At 48.3% G+C, this 13,392-nt stretch overlaps 1 protein-coding gene across 4 annotated transcripts in view; it reads left to right on the forward strand.

Annotated features, from left to right (window-relative positions):
- Window positions 1–13,392, forward strand: part of MYLK (myosin light chain kinase) — a 219,531-nt gene that overhangs the window by 26,740 nt on the left and 179,399 nt on the right. Inside the window, exons 1-3 of one of the 4 annotated variants that reach the window (XM_036851336.1) lie at window positions 4,096–4,228; window positions 4,323–4,413; window positions 9,962–10,129. In XM_036851336.1, coding sequence (XP_036707231.1) covers window positions 4,384–4,413; window positions 9,962–10,129 — 198 coding nt within the window. In that variant the 5' untranslated portion in view covers window positions 4,096–4,228; window positions 4,323–4,383. Of the gene's footprint in view, window positions 1–4,095; window positions 4,229–4,307; window positions 4,414–9,961; window positions 10,130–13,392 lie in introns of those variants that run through there. The other 3 variants (XM_036851337.1, XM_036851338.1, XM_036851339.1) reach the window with 3 other exon arrangements.

Genomic DNA, 13,392 nt, shown 5'->3' on the forward strand with positions numbered 1-13,392 from the left:
AGAATCAGAAGCTCGACCTGGGAGAGGCCAGAGGCTGCGAAGCTGGAATGACTGCATTCATGCCCATTCCTAGCGCCGGCCCAGGCTTCAGTCTTCATGGCTTGTGCCTGTGTCTCACAAGTGTGCCCCGAGGACCAGACGCGCCTGTCAGCCTGTGAAGCCCTGCGTGGCGGGCCTGGAACAGAAGTCTCTTCTTTCTCCTCTCCTGGTGTCCCAAAGCATCTTGTCTCTGCTGTGGGCTTGGCTCCCCCTGCTGGAACCTTTCCTACCTGCCCAGGTATCCTATGGAGAGCTGGCAACAGTCCTAGAGACACAGGTGAGCTAGGGCAGGAAGGTCCAGAGAGGCCCTTCAGGTCAGACAGAGAACCAGAGCTGGGAAATGGCTTTCTCAAGGTCACACAGTGGCTAGGGTGCAGCCTCAGTGAGCACTGGAGCCTCTGACTCTCTGAGCTACTTAACCGTCAGGTGCTGCCTGCCAGTTTTCCTGAGCTGGCCCCCTTGTTGGCCAAGGCTGCTTCTATCCTCTGAGCTTCTGACAGAAATCTTAAAACAACAATGACACCAACAACATTAACAGTAGCAGCCACCATGGATGGAGCACTTATTCTGTGCCAGAGACTGGGCCGGGCTGCTTTTTATACACATTGCTGACCCTCATAGCGGCCCTGCAGGTAGGAGAGTATTAATAGTAGCTCCATTTTACAGATGAGTAAACTAAGACTTTCAGAGGTTGTCACTTGCCTCAGGCCACACAGTTTCGCAGTGGAGAATGCACATCTGACTGCACAGCAGTCTGTTCCCTGCTGAGGGGCACCCTGTCGATGGAAGCCACAAGCGCCGTTCCTGCTCCCCGAGTGGATTTCCTGGGCTCCCACGGACCGAGGTGGGGCTGCTCCTGCCTGCGTCCTCACAGCGCTCATGTCATGGGCACATCGGCGTGGCTTAGCAGGATGGAGGGGGAGGCAAGGTATTTGAGAAGGGGATGGTTGAATAAACACGCCTGTGACCCCAAACTTACTTCTGCAGGGATGACACTGCTAATGAGCTGAGTGAACTCCAGGATGTTGCGAAGACTGTGATAGGAATGTGCATGTTGCTAATTTAATCATAATCAGGGTTTCTGGCTCTGATTTCTTTTTGCATGTGACTTTTACTGCAGAAAGCTTCTCTCAGCTGGTCTCATTAAATCTCAAATTAAGCAAGAATCCCAACAGTAAGAGAGCAGCTCCAGGAGAGCAGGCCTCACTCGTTCACACTGTGTGTTCCTTTGGCTGTGTTTTTTTGGTTTGATCCCCTTTTAAGAAAATTTAAAAATAACTTTCTGCCAAAGATGTGGGCACTCAGGGTAGAGTTGCTGAGCTGACACCCTCCTCCTGCCCGTGGTCTGCTCCTCTGATGACGTGGCCGGGCTGAAGCGGGTAGGTCACCTGCCTGTAGAAGCCCAGCCTTCCTTTTTTAAAAAAAATTATTTATTTATTTATTTATTTATTTATTTATTTATTTTTGGCTGCGTTGGGTCTTTGTTGCTCAGCACAGGCTTTCTCTAGTTGCGGCGAGCGGGGGCTACTCTTCGTTGCGGCGCACGGGCCACTCATTGCAGTGGCTTCTGTTGTTGCGAAGCATGGGCTCTAGGCGCACGGGCTTCAGTAGTTGTGGCACGCAGGCTGCTCGACCCCGTGTCCCCTGCATTGGCAGGCGGATTCTTAACCACTGCGCCACCAGGGAAGTCCGCCCGACCTTCCTTTAATGTGTCTTTCAAGAGGAAAGGCCCAGGACGCCATGGGGAGGGAAGGACTGCCTGTGGGCTCAGGGAAGAACTCAGTTGGGGCGGGGGGAGGGAAGGAGTGGGCTGGCTTTACCTGATATCCCTTAAGAACCCGGAAACCTGGGCCCAAGTCTCTCAAGGATTCCAGCAGGAAACCCAGAGAGTGTACCCAGGGCCAGGTATGATTGTGCTCACTTCACACCCAGGCAGCCGGAGAAGCAAAGAGAGGAAAGGATTCACAAGTTACATGCCAGGTTTAGAGCCAGGACTGGTACCCATGTGTCTGGAACCAAATGCCTACAGGCCCCAGAGAGGTAGACTGTTTATTGTTGTGACCTGTTCGCCCACTCCTTTCCCTACATCCTCTCTCTAATGTTCACATGTTTGCTCCACAACAAAAGTAAGTGATACCATAGTTTGGAAGTGATTTTTTATGCTTTTTTAGCCCAACTTTCAATTTACTCATATATTCCACACGTATTTGTTGAGAACTTACTGTGTGCTCATCCATATTCTAGGCATTAGGGATACAGTAGTGAGCGAACTACAGAGGACCCGTGACCTAGTGGAGGGGCTTATGTTCCAGTGGGGGAGACAGATGTTAATCTGATAACCACATGACTGCATGGCGGCCAACTATGATGTGTGTGATAGACACACCTTCCATGATTTTGTCCGAATTACTGTCCTTAGTTCTGTCCAATTCACAATGACTTTCCAGTCTCTGGTTGCTCCCCAGAGACCTCTGTCTAGGAGACCTAGATCTGGAGTCATCTCTGTTCCTCAGGGTGAGGAGCATTGTTTTTCTGGATTCATTTCTTCCTTTATTATCCATAAAATATTCAACTATCTACCATGTGCAAGGTCTTCCAGAGTCTGTGGTGCATATTCAGTCTTGACCAAGAACTCAGTTGCCTTAAAGGTGTTCTCTTCATCAGTGTCTGTCTTCAAATCTCCCTGGTCCACATATGTTCAACCATTCCCCTTGGAAAAAAAGATGGAATCAAATTAGGTATTGATTCGCCCTCTCTCCCACCTGCCCCTCAAAGCCGCACACCACTACTCCTATAAAACCACTATTCCCTTTCCACTTGTGTGCTTTTATGGAGGACAGAAGAACAGATGGTGATGGGGAGAGCAGGAGATAGGGTAGAGCAATGGTTCTCAAAGTGGGCCCTGGGGACCCTGGGACTCTTTCATAGGCCCAGGAGGTCTAAATAATTTTTGTAATAAGATGTCATTTGCTTTTTATAATAAGATGTCATTGCTTTTTTCACTCTCCTTTTCTCTCAAACGGAGTTTTCCAGCAGGTACGAACACTGTGATGCCACAACCAACTGGATGCAGAAGCACATATGAAAATCTAGCTGTCTTCTATTAAGCCAGACATTAAAGAAATTTGCAAAAACAAACAACTCTTCTTACTAAACTGTTTTTTTGGTTTTGTTTCAGAAAATGTATTTTTCTTTTAAAAGTGTTATTTATGTTAACCTAATGGGCTTATTATTGATGTTTTAAATGAACTACTATTTCTTAGTTTTAATACAGTAAAAATTTAATTTAATACAGTAAAATATTGATAGCAGCAATTCACACACAAAAGCTCTTTGGGATCTTCAATAATTTTAGGAGTATGAAGGGACCCTGAGACCAAAAAGTTTGAGAACTGCTGAGCTAGTGGCTAAGGGGTCAGCTAGGTATTAGGAGAAGGCCAGTTAACTCAAGAATCAGACATGAGCCAGTAGAAAAGCTTAAATCCACATCATTTCTGATTTGGACATCTGCAGTCTGTCCCAAGGTGTGAGTTGCATAGGATGAGAGATTCCTTTGGAACTACAGAAATACCTTCTGTCCCCTGGAGGAGAAGGACTGGATTGGGCATCCCCTCGCCACCATGTTTTAGAAGTATGCGCCAGGGACCACTCCTGAAGCTCTCCAGGGGTCAGGACCCGCGCTGCTAGGTCCTGTTCTCAACGTGAACACAGTCTGTGGAGCATGGTTCAAATCTCAGCCCAGATTCCTTAAGACAGGAACACAGGAGTCCCCCATCCATCTGCTCTCTGAGCTTGCTCCCACTCCAGGGATCATAAACAGGGCTTCTTCTGCTCAAGGAGGAGGGAGCTGGGTCTCAGGAGGCAAGGGTCCCATGAGCCCTGGGTGGTAATCCCAGGCCACATGTGCCTAGAGATGGGTGTGGAGTTGGGGGTGTGCCCAGCCCCTCCAAGGACTCAGCTCTCGGCTTGACAGTGTCCTCCCTTTGCTCCACACTCAGATTGGAACCTGCAGCTCTGAACAAGTAAAAACCTGTGAGCTTCCATCCCTGGTTTTCCCAGGACTCCACTCAGAGCCTCTGCAGCTGACAGCCAGGGGTTTCAAAGGTCACCCCAGCTGGGCGGATTGGAACCACACATCCCTCTGACCGGGTGAAGTTGGCTGCCCGGGGCAAGGCAAGTTGCAACATCTGTGAGCAGTCAGACGAACGCCCCTTAACTTTTCAGTCTGGCCCTGGGCTCTGCTACATCTCTGGCTCTCCTTCACTGTCTTCCTTCTCGGACAGATCTTGGACAGGTGTCTCTGCAGTACGGTGGTAAAGCGTGGCCGTCCACGCATCCCGACTCATGGGAGAGCTGCCCGGGGAAGAGGTCACGGTAAGGCGTGTCTGTTCTCTGGTGTGTGACCCTGCCGCACTGCCTGCTCCCGTGGATCACAGCAAGTCAGCAGGCACAGCCCACAGCCAAGGAGCAGCTCGTTCCAGGATTAGGAGAGATAAGGGAATTTGTCCGGATTTGAATGCTCTGAAGAGAGAGGATTAAGGTGGGGAGAGGGAGCTGTCTTTGCCTGGGGCATTTGCACCTCGGTGGTTTGCTGTGTTTGCTGTGTGCCTGTGGCTCCGGGGGTTCGGCCAGGCTTCCAGTGCAGAGCCCGCTGGGAGCTCTTCCCTGTAGGGAAGGTATGGTATCTCCAGGATGCCTTGCTGCCGGATCAGGTGCTTAAGGACCACGATCATTTAAAATGTATGCACTTTGGGTAGGGAAGGGGGCAGCTGGTTTCTCTAAACTTGCTCTGCTGTGTAACTTGATTCTTGATTTTAAACTTTTCTGAGTCTTTTTGCCTCAGTCTTTTTGCCCTCTCTCTTGGCCACAGTTGAAAGTGTTCCTTTCTGGGTTCAAGAGACAATTGAAAGTGCTTTTGATCTAATTAAAGTCAAATTAATTTAGTGCTGCTTTGAAGGATTAATAAATTCTGCTACTTGTGAAAACCTTATTTGGAGGTGAGTTTTGGCCCAAGCATTGTGTGTATATGGCGGGGTGTGGCTTCCAGCCCTCAGACCACTGCTCTTCTGATCCCCTCCTCCTTTTTTTTTCTCTTCTTACTTCTGTCTCTTCTTGATCTGCATTTAACTGGTGCTGAACGAAACCCCCTGGGTAGGTGTATTTGACTCCAGCCACTGAGTACTGCTCAGCCGATAGAGAAATTATTGCAGAAGCCACCTCTGGTGCTCTCGACTGGAGTGTGGTCAACAGGCTGGATGAGGGGTTAGAAGGGAACAAGGATGGTTTGGTTTGATTTATTATTATTATTATTATTATTGGTAGAGCATTCCAGATATGCCAGTAACCATTAATTGGCAGTGTGGACGGAGTCTGTTTATGCGGCTGATGGCAGTGGGCGGGGTGATGGGCTGAGCAGAGCTGTTTGGTGTGCCTGGCCAGCCTGGGATTGGGCTCTGGTTCTGCCTGTGTGGTGGTTAATAACTGCCCTACGCACCCTCCCCCACCCCTCGCAGGGCACTTGCTGTATTGACTTGCCTGTTCTGTTTCTGACCTGAAGCCAGACCTTCCCACCCGCCCAGGGATGGATGACTTCTGTCTTCTCTGTGTATGGGGCCAAGCGTGTTCCTTTTGATGATAGCATCCAGGGCCTTCAGGAGACCTCAGAAGGTCAAGATCAAGAGGATTTATAGAGAGGATTCTGAGCCCGATGTCACCACTCTTAGTTTCTAGCTCCCCCGAAAGCAGAGTGGAAGAGTCTTGTGCCTTTGAAAGCCAGAACTGAGAGCAGAAGGGGGTGTTACATTCCCCCGCCCCCCTTCCTTTATGCAACTCCCAAGCCTCTGCCTATCGCATCTCCCATTACTGGGGAAGGCAGGAAATGCCTAGTCTGGGTCCGGGGGCCCTCCAGGAAGCCCACAGGGTATGGCTACGATCAGAATTCAGTTTGGTTTCCACTTCTTAGCTATGTGACCTTGGACAAGTGTAGTTGGTTTTCTGAGCCCGGGTGTCCTCATTTGTGAAAGGAGAATAATCAGAACTGCCTTGCAGGACCAGGAGATTGAGTGAGATTAGGGCTGAGCACGATGTCGGGCGCATGCACCCTGCCCATTCCGTGCTAGGACACACAGGACAGTGCTGCGGAGGCTGTCAGGGGGCCCCAGGCCCTCCTACCCACCTTCTCATGGTCTGCCATATGCTTCCCACTGCTGTTATCCAATAATCCCACTCAGATACCCTTGCCCTGAGGATAATCAGGCTGGCCTGGCTTGCTGTCCTTGGTGAAAAGGGTCTGTCCTGCAGGGTTGGGGAACTTGCTTTCCCTTTGGGAGCTGGATGATGACCATGTTGACAGCTACCAATTATTGAGTGCCTTTTATGCTGTACTAAGTGTTTTATATATACTGTCATTCAAATCCTCCTCTCAACTTTGTGAGATTGATATTATCATTCTCATTTTATAGAAAAGGAAACTGAGGCCAGGAGAGTTGAAGTACCTTGACCAGTTAATAGCTGGAAAGTAGCAGTGCCCTGGACTTGCGGCTGGGGACGACCCTTGTGATACCTGCCCTCCCTCCACCCCACCCCTGGCGCTGGCAGCACAGAGTGTATTTGTCACCTCACTTCAGTGGCAGTGGAGGAGGGCAGAGGGAACAGTGTCCCCTCTGGGGTATGGTCCTGGGAGGCTCTGCAGGATATAAGAACCCCATGTTATCACACTCACCACACACGCACATGTAATTGTTCACTGCTGTATCCCTAGCACCTAGCTTGCAACATGGTGGATGTTCAATAAATATATTTTAATTGAGTGAATGACTCTATCCTGATTCTTGCCATTAAAATTATATCCTGATTACCTTGAAATGGTTCTGCAAACACATACACAAACACAATGATATAAATATGGCAAAATGTTAACTGTTGAATCTAGGTGATAGGTGTTTGAGGTGCTCATTTTATCATTCTTTCTACTTTTCTGTTTGAAATTTTCCATAATGAAACTTATTTTTAGTTTAAAATTTCTATATCATTAAATTCCTATTATTATTTTCCTTGTAAATATACACTCATATAACTGCCTGATATTCTACTGTATTTAACCAATTCTCACTGTTGGATATTTAACTGTTTGGTTTTTTTTTTCCTATTTCTATTTAACTGGATTATTTTTCTATTTATTTTCCTATACGTAATGTGATTAGCATTCTCATATATAAATTTGGGGCTGCATCTCTGATTCTTTCCCAATAATACACTACTAAATGTAGGATTACTGGGGAAAGAGATGGACATTTTTTTCAGAATCTTTTTGACAAATTGCTTTCCAGAAAGATTGATTCAGTTTATACTCCTCGGAAGGGTATGAGTACCCACAGTCTCACCGGTATTGTATGTTATCTTTCTTTTTAAATGTCAGTTTGGTTAGTTTTTTAAAATAATAACGTGTCCTTAATTTGCACTCTTGGGTTCTGATTGAGGCTAGGCAGCTTCCATTTGTGTTGTGGTCATTTGTCTATCTTCTGTGAACCGTCCAAGTGATAGCTCTACCCATTATCTGTCAGGCTGTTTTCTTATATATAAAATATCCTAGTCCTTCATTCTTGTTGCAAACATTTTATCCCAGATCATCAAATGCCTTTTAATGTTGTCGTTGGTATGCTGTGTCATACAGAAGATCTCAGCGTTATGTGTGTGTGGTAGCAGCTGTCAGCTTTCTTGCTTATTACCCCAACCTCAGACCCCCTTCCCACCAGCCAACTCTGACTGCTAATAGGAAGCAAGAGGGTCCAGTGGGGGACTTCCCTGGTGGCGTAGTGATTAAGAATCCACCTGCCAATGCAGGGGACACGGGATCGAGCCCTGGTCTGGGAAGATCCCACATGCCGAGGAGCAACTAAGCCCGTGTGCCACAACTACTGAGCCCACGTGCCACGACTACTGAAGCCCATGTGCCTAGAGCCCGTGCTCTGCAACAAGAGCTGCAGTGAGAAGCCCACGCACTGCAACGAAGAGTAACCCCCGCTTGCTGCAACTAGAGAAAGCCCGCGCACAGCAACAAAGACCCAGCGCAGCCAAAAATAAATAAATTAATTAAAAAAAAAAAGAGGGTCCAGTGGTTAAGAATAGGAGCTTTGGTGCCAGACACCTGGGATCAAATGCCAGTTCTGCCCCCTACTAAATACTCTAACCCTGGGCAAATGACTTAATCTCAGTGAGCCTCGGTTTCTAATCCATAAAATGGGGATGATGAGATCATCTGTCTCACAGTGTTGTTGTAAGGATCAATTGAGCTATTATTTATAAAGTGTTTAGAATAGTTCCTGGTATATAGTAAGTGCTACGTAAATTTGGTTTTTATCGTTACTTAACTACAGTGAACCTGTGAGTCTTATCATTTGGAAAGGATTTTGTTTGCAAAGCTGATACCTCATCAGTGAAAGAGAAAGCTGGCTTTGTCAAGCAGGGGATGTGCCCTGTTAAAAACAAACCTAGGTCTTTGTTACTTTAACTTGTAACCTCCATTTTAGTTTTGTTAGATGTTATTAAATTTAAACAAACTAATTACATGCCCAGATATCACTGTTCACTTCTGTTAGCTTACCCCACTTGGCATGGGACATAGGCTTGTGACTGATGATCCCAAGAAAATGAACAGAAAAATAAAAACTGGAAATACTCTTCCTCTTCAGTTTAGCAGACGTTTGTTGCGGGCCTGTGATAGGCCAGGTACCGTGGATTCCATGCTGAGTAAGATGTGGTCCCCAACCTGGAACCATCCCAGCCTGGTGAGGCTCCTACCTGGACTTGAAATCTGGAGCAGGGATACTTGGGACATATTCCAGGGGGTGGCAACGGGTGTCCAGTGACCTTGGCTAGGTTCTGACAACCTGGCTTCTCTCGATTGCTGCCTGTTTTCCCAGCCTGGTTCTCCAGCCTTTCCTGTGGACTTTGATAGCTTCCCTACTCCCCGTCTTTCCAACAGATCCCTTCTCCATTTATGAGAGCCAGAGTCCATTTCTGTAATTTGCAAGCAAGAACTGATTCATACCTGTTACTAATTCCACTTCTAGAATTAATCCTAAGGAAATCCCTTTGTTCCAATCAACCTGCCAGCCCCCATAGACATCTTGTTTATTCCCAACGGGGCCCTGGACCAGGAGTCAGGAGCCTGAGGTTTTCTTGCCAGTGATGCCATCATTTTGCTTTGTCTCTTTGAGTGAGTGACTTACCTTCTCTGGGCCTCAGTTATAAATGGAGGAGTTAGCCTGGATAACCTTAAAATGCTCCCTTCTCTGACGTTCTATGACTTTTGAGGCTTTTTCACAATCCGGTCCCCAGAAGTGGCTAGGGTCCTCCCTAGCCTTGCTTCCTTCCCTGCTTTCAACCCCACACTCTCACCTCACCTCACCCAGGATCCTTGCCATATTAACCCTAAACTCTTTTCTTTCTTGGACTATGGATCCCATTTTTCTTTAGCCCAAGAGCCCTCACAGTTCAGGCAAAAGCAGCTTTTACTTTCACCTTGAGTGCCTAATGCAGATATAGATTCTGAAGGTTGAGTGACTATTAAGTATGACTTCAGATATCCATTGTAAAAACGCCAAGAAACATCTGGTTTCTCTGTTCCTGCTCTAGCTGCCCCCTTCCTGGAAGTCCTCCATGGGGTTTTGGGGAGACCAGGACGTGGCCCTGGGAGCTGGCGTCTGGGACGGACTGGGCTTCACCCCTGCAGCTTTGCGTGTAGGGGACACAGGGACTCTCATTCCCAGAGAGGAGCTCCAGGTGGCCCCTGACCTAGTGGGGCTCCCTGTAAAGCCCATGACACTGCGGCCCCAACCAGCACCCTGGGCACACCGGTCGCCTGCAGGGAGGACGGGTTGTACTTTGTCTCGTCTGACCTGATCTTCCTTCCTGTTTGCAGACCATGGGGGATGTGAAGCTGGCTGCCTCGACACACGTTTCCAAAACCTCCCTCACCGTGGATCACTCGAGAGTCGGCTCCATGCCCCTGACCGAGGCCCCTGCTTTCATTTTGCCCCCTCGGAACCTCTGCATCAAGGAAGGGGCCACCGCCAAGTTTGAAGGGAGGGTAAGGAGTGAGGCTGGGTGGGCGGCTTGCAGGGGATGTGGGGCGGGGTGGTTGCTTCTGCTCCGGCCTTCTCCTCGGCAGGTTGACCTGCCAGAAAGCCTGCTTTCCTTTTGGACTCACAAGTAAAGTGGATATACGCCCATCGGCCCTATTTCTTTTGTTTATGGTTGACTTTGGGCCGTGCTGGAGAATTTGGGGGTGGGGAGGGGCACTGATGTTTTGCTATGAATGCAAGTCGTGTTCTGGGTTCATGCACCTGATTCTAGGAGAAGAAGAGGGCGGCTGGTGGCAGGAAGTCTCAAATCTGACAACTGAGAGCTAACTCTCACTTTTCTCTCACTTCCTACCTGGAAGGAGTGTTTGGTTAACTAACCCTCTCGTGTATCCACATGGTACATCCAGAGCAGTGGGGTGGGAGATAAGACCCCTTATCTCAGTTCTGTCACCTTTTGCTAATGGGTACTGGTCTCTTGCCTTTACTGGGCCTCCATTCCTTCCTCTGCAAACAGGCAATGATAATTCCTTGTCCACCTTGTACTAGAAAGGAGAAGAGGAAGATGGGAAGAATAGCTGTGAGAATATCGAGGTTATGCCCCATTGGAGAGACTTTTAGTAAGCTGCTGGCTCAGGCCACCAGGAAGTCAGATCATCAGCTTGATGCAGAGATGCACGTGGAAGTCAGGGGTGTGCAAGTAATATTTGTCCTGGATTAAACACGGACGATCTCCCCCAGGAAATGCTGTAGCAGCTAGAAGGCTTTGATCCGAGCAGAAGACAGCTGAGGTGATGAGGAACTAATAGGTTGTGCTGTGAGTCTACAAGTTAAGAGCAGGGACCTGAAAGCTTGTGGAATGAAGGAGTCAAGGGCATCACTCTTCCTGAATGACACTGGGCCTTGCCTCTGCTTAAGTGGCACGTTTGGCTGCGTGGTCATCTGGAGAGTATTCAGGGGCTGTGTGCTCTGCACAGGCCTGTATAGTTAACTGTTTGCTGGTGGATCTGACGTTCCTCGTCATACGTTTTACTTGAAGAAGGGGAATGTTGGTGAGGGGTCTGTTTCTTCTCTCTGGGCTCTACCAGGATGAGGGCTTTTTTCTGTTGCCCTGACTGTGGTCCCTCCATCCCCACATCCCCACAGCTGGCAGGAAAGAAGCAACAGGAGGAGTCCCTGGGGATTTAGAAATGGGAGTGAAGTACTGATGCACACGACAACGTGGATGAACACTGAGAACATGCTAAATGAAAGAAGCCAGACACAGAAGGCCACATACTGAATGACTGCACGTATCTGAAATGTCCAGAACAGGCACAAGTATAGCGACAAACAGTAGATGAGTGGTTGCTGAGGGCTAGCGGGGAGGAGTGGGGAGTGACCGCTGAGCGGTGCAGGGTTTCTTCGAGGGATGATGAATGTTCAGAAATTAGGTAGTGGTGGTGGTTGCACAACTTTGTGAATATGTTATAAAACACTGGATTTACACTTAAAAAATTCAACGTGAACTTCTGAAAAACGGCTTAGCAAAACTGATCCATACCCACCTTCCTGCCCTATTGCTTGTCGGAGATGAACTCCTCCCTCAATTCAGAGAGTAAGAGATGACTTAGCTTCTACAGATGAAGAGGCCTTGCTTCCTTTGCTGACTTTGGAGGTCATGAAGGAGCGGAGCCTTCGGGCCGTTTGCCCTGGAACCTTTGTAGAATGAGCACTGGCCCAGGAGTCCACACACTGGAGTTCTCTGTTGTTCAGTTATCCTCTGGTTGGCAGGTCAGACCTTCTCTGGACCTCAGTTTCCTTATCTGAGAAGAAATAACTGGTTGTTTCTATATTTTCTGGCCTGCAGGGATGTGAAAAGAAAACGAGTTGAAGAAGAAAATGGTAAAAGCAGTTCATAAAGTCAAGAAGTGTAGTAATAACAGTATTTTTTTAAATGAGGTGACGTTCATATACATAAATTTAACTGTTTTAAACAATTCGATGGCTTTTCATGCATTCACAATGCTGATTGCAGTATTCTTGAAGTAGGGCATTCTCTATGTGAACATTTTATTTTACTTGTATTGAGGAAATAGGTGACTTTGTATATTACCTGTGGGCTATAGGTCACAGGGAATGTGTTCCTTAGAGGTCAGCCTTCGGAGCTCCGTTACCACTCACCAACGTCCTGGAATTAACCCAGAACAGCACCTTGAGAGCATGCTGGTGTATAGTGGACACAGAAGGAAGACAGTTCCAGAGAGACGTTAGGTGGAAGGTCTGGCTCCGTCTCAGAACTTGCAGAGAGAAACGCAGAGGGAGGGGCTGTCTTAGAAAGCGCTCTGTAAACTAGTGCTGCCAGTGTGTATCGTCACTGAAGCAAAGGAACGCCTTGCATCAGGGAAGGGCCATGTCAAGTGACTCCAGGATGAGGAAGTGGTTGTTTGGATACAGAGATGCAGATGAGCAGCGGGTGTTCCTGACCTGGCCCCCTCAGGGAAGGGAAAGGTAGGGTGGTGGTGGCCTGCGTGACACGAGCTTAGAGCAGGAGTTTCTAGTTTTAAAAGACCGAGCGCCAAACGGTCATCCCCTGATCACAGCCAGGGCTTCTCTGCCCCTAGGGCATGTTAACCTGCTCTGCTGTGGCCACTTGACCTGTCCTGCAGCTGACCCCTCTCTCCGGGCCCTGGGACGCATCCTGTTCTAGAGGCTCATTCTGCACCAGCAAGTCCTGGTGTCAGTTTCACAGCGACCTCAGGACCTCAGCTCTCCAGTCACTGGGCTCTTGCAGAATCTCTTACAACGGAGTGACTTTTAAAATAAGCCTTCAAGCTACTTCTTAGGCCCAGGCTGGCACCCATGGCAGCCAGCAGGAACCCTTCTCTTCCTTGCAGCGGCCCTCAGGGCCTCTGTCTGCTTTCCTCTCCCCCCACACCCCTCTAAAAAGTTGCCACTACCAGCTCAAGCCCTAAAGCCTGGGTGTGGAGGGTACTAGGATGTCCCAGCTTCTTCTGCAGAGGGCACGGGATCCTCCCATAACTGTAGAAACACAATGGACCCCACAGATGTGAGGAAGTTATAAAGGTTTGTTTCCTACTGCCTTCTGAAGCTGGTAATCAGAAGTTGGTTCAACCTTGCGTTTTCTGGTTTTATTCCTGAAAGAGGTAAAAACTGTTGCCCGCCCCACCTCACTTCCTCTTTATCCTATTTTTAGGCCAAAGAATTAATGAATCCCTTCCTCCCCGCTGTCCTGTCTCTATCGAAAAGACTTGATGACCCTAAGACAGGA

The sequence above is a fragment of the Balaenoptera musculus genome, chromosome 4 (assembly GCF_009873245.2).
Source record: "Balaenoptera musculus isolate JJ_BM4_2016_0621 chromosome 4, mBalMus1.pri.v3, whole genome shotgun sequence".
Lineage (NCBI taxonomy): Eukaryota > Metazoa > Chordata > Mammalia > Artiodactyla > Balaenopteridae > Balaenoptera > Balaenoptera musculus.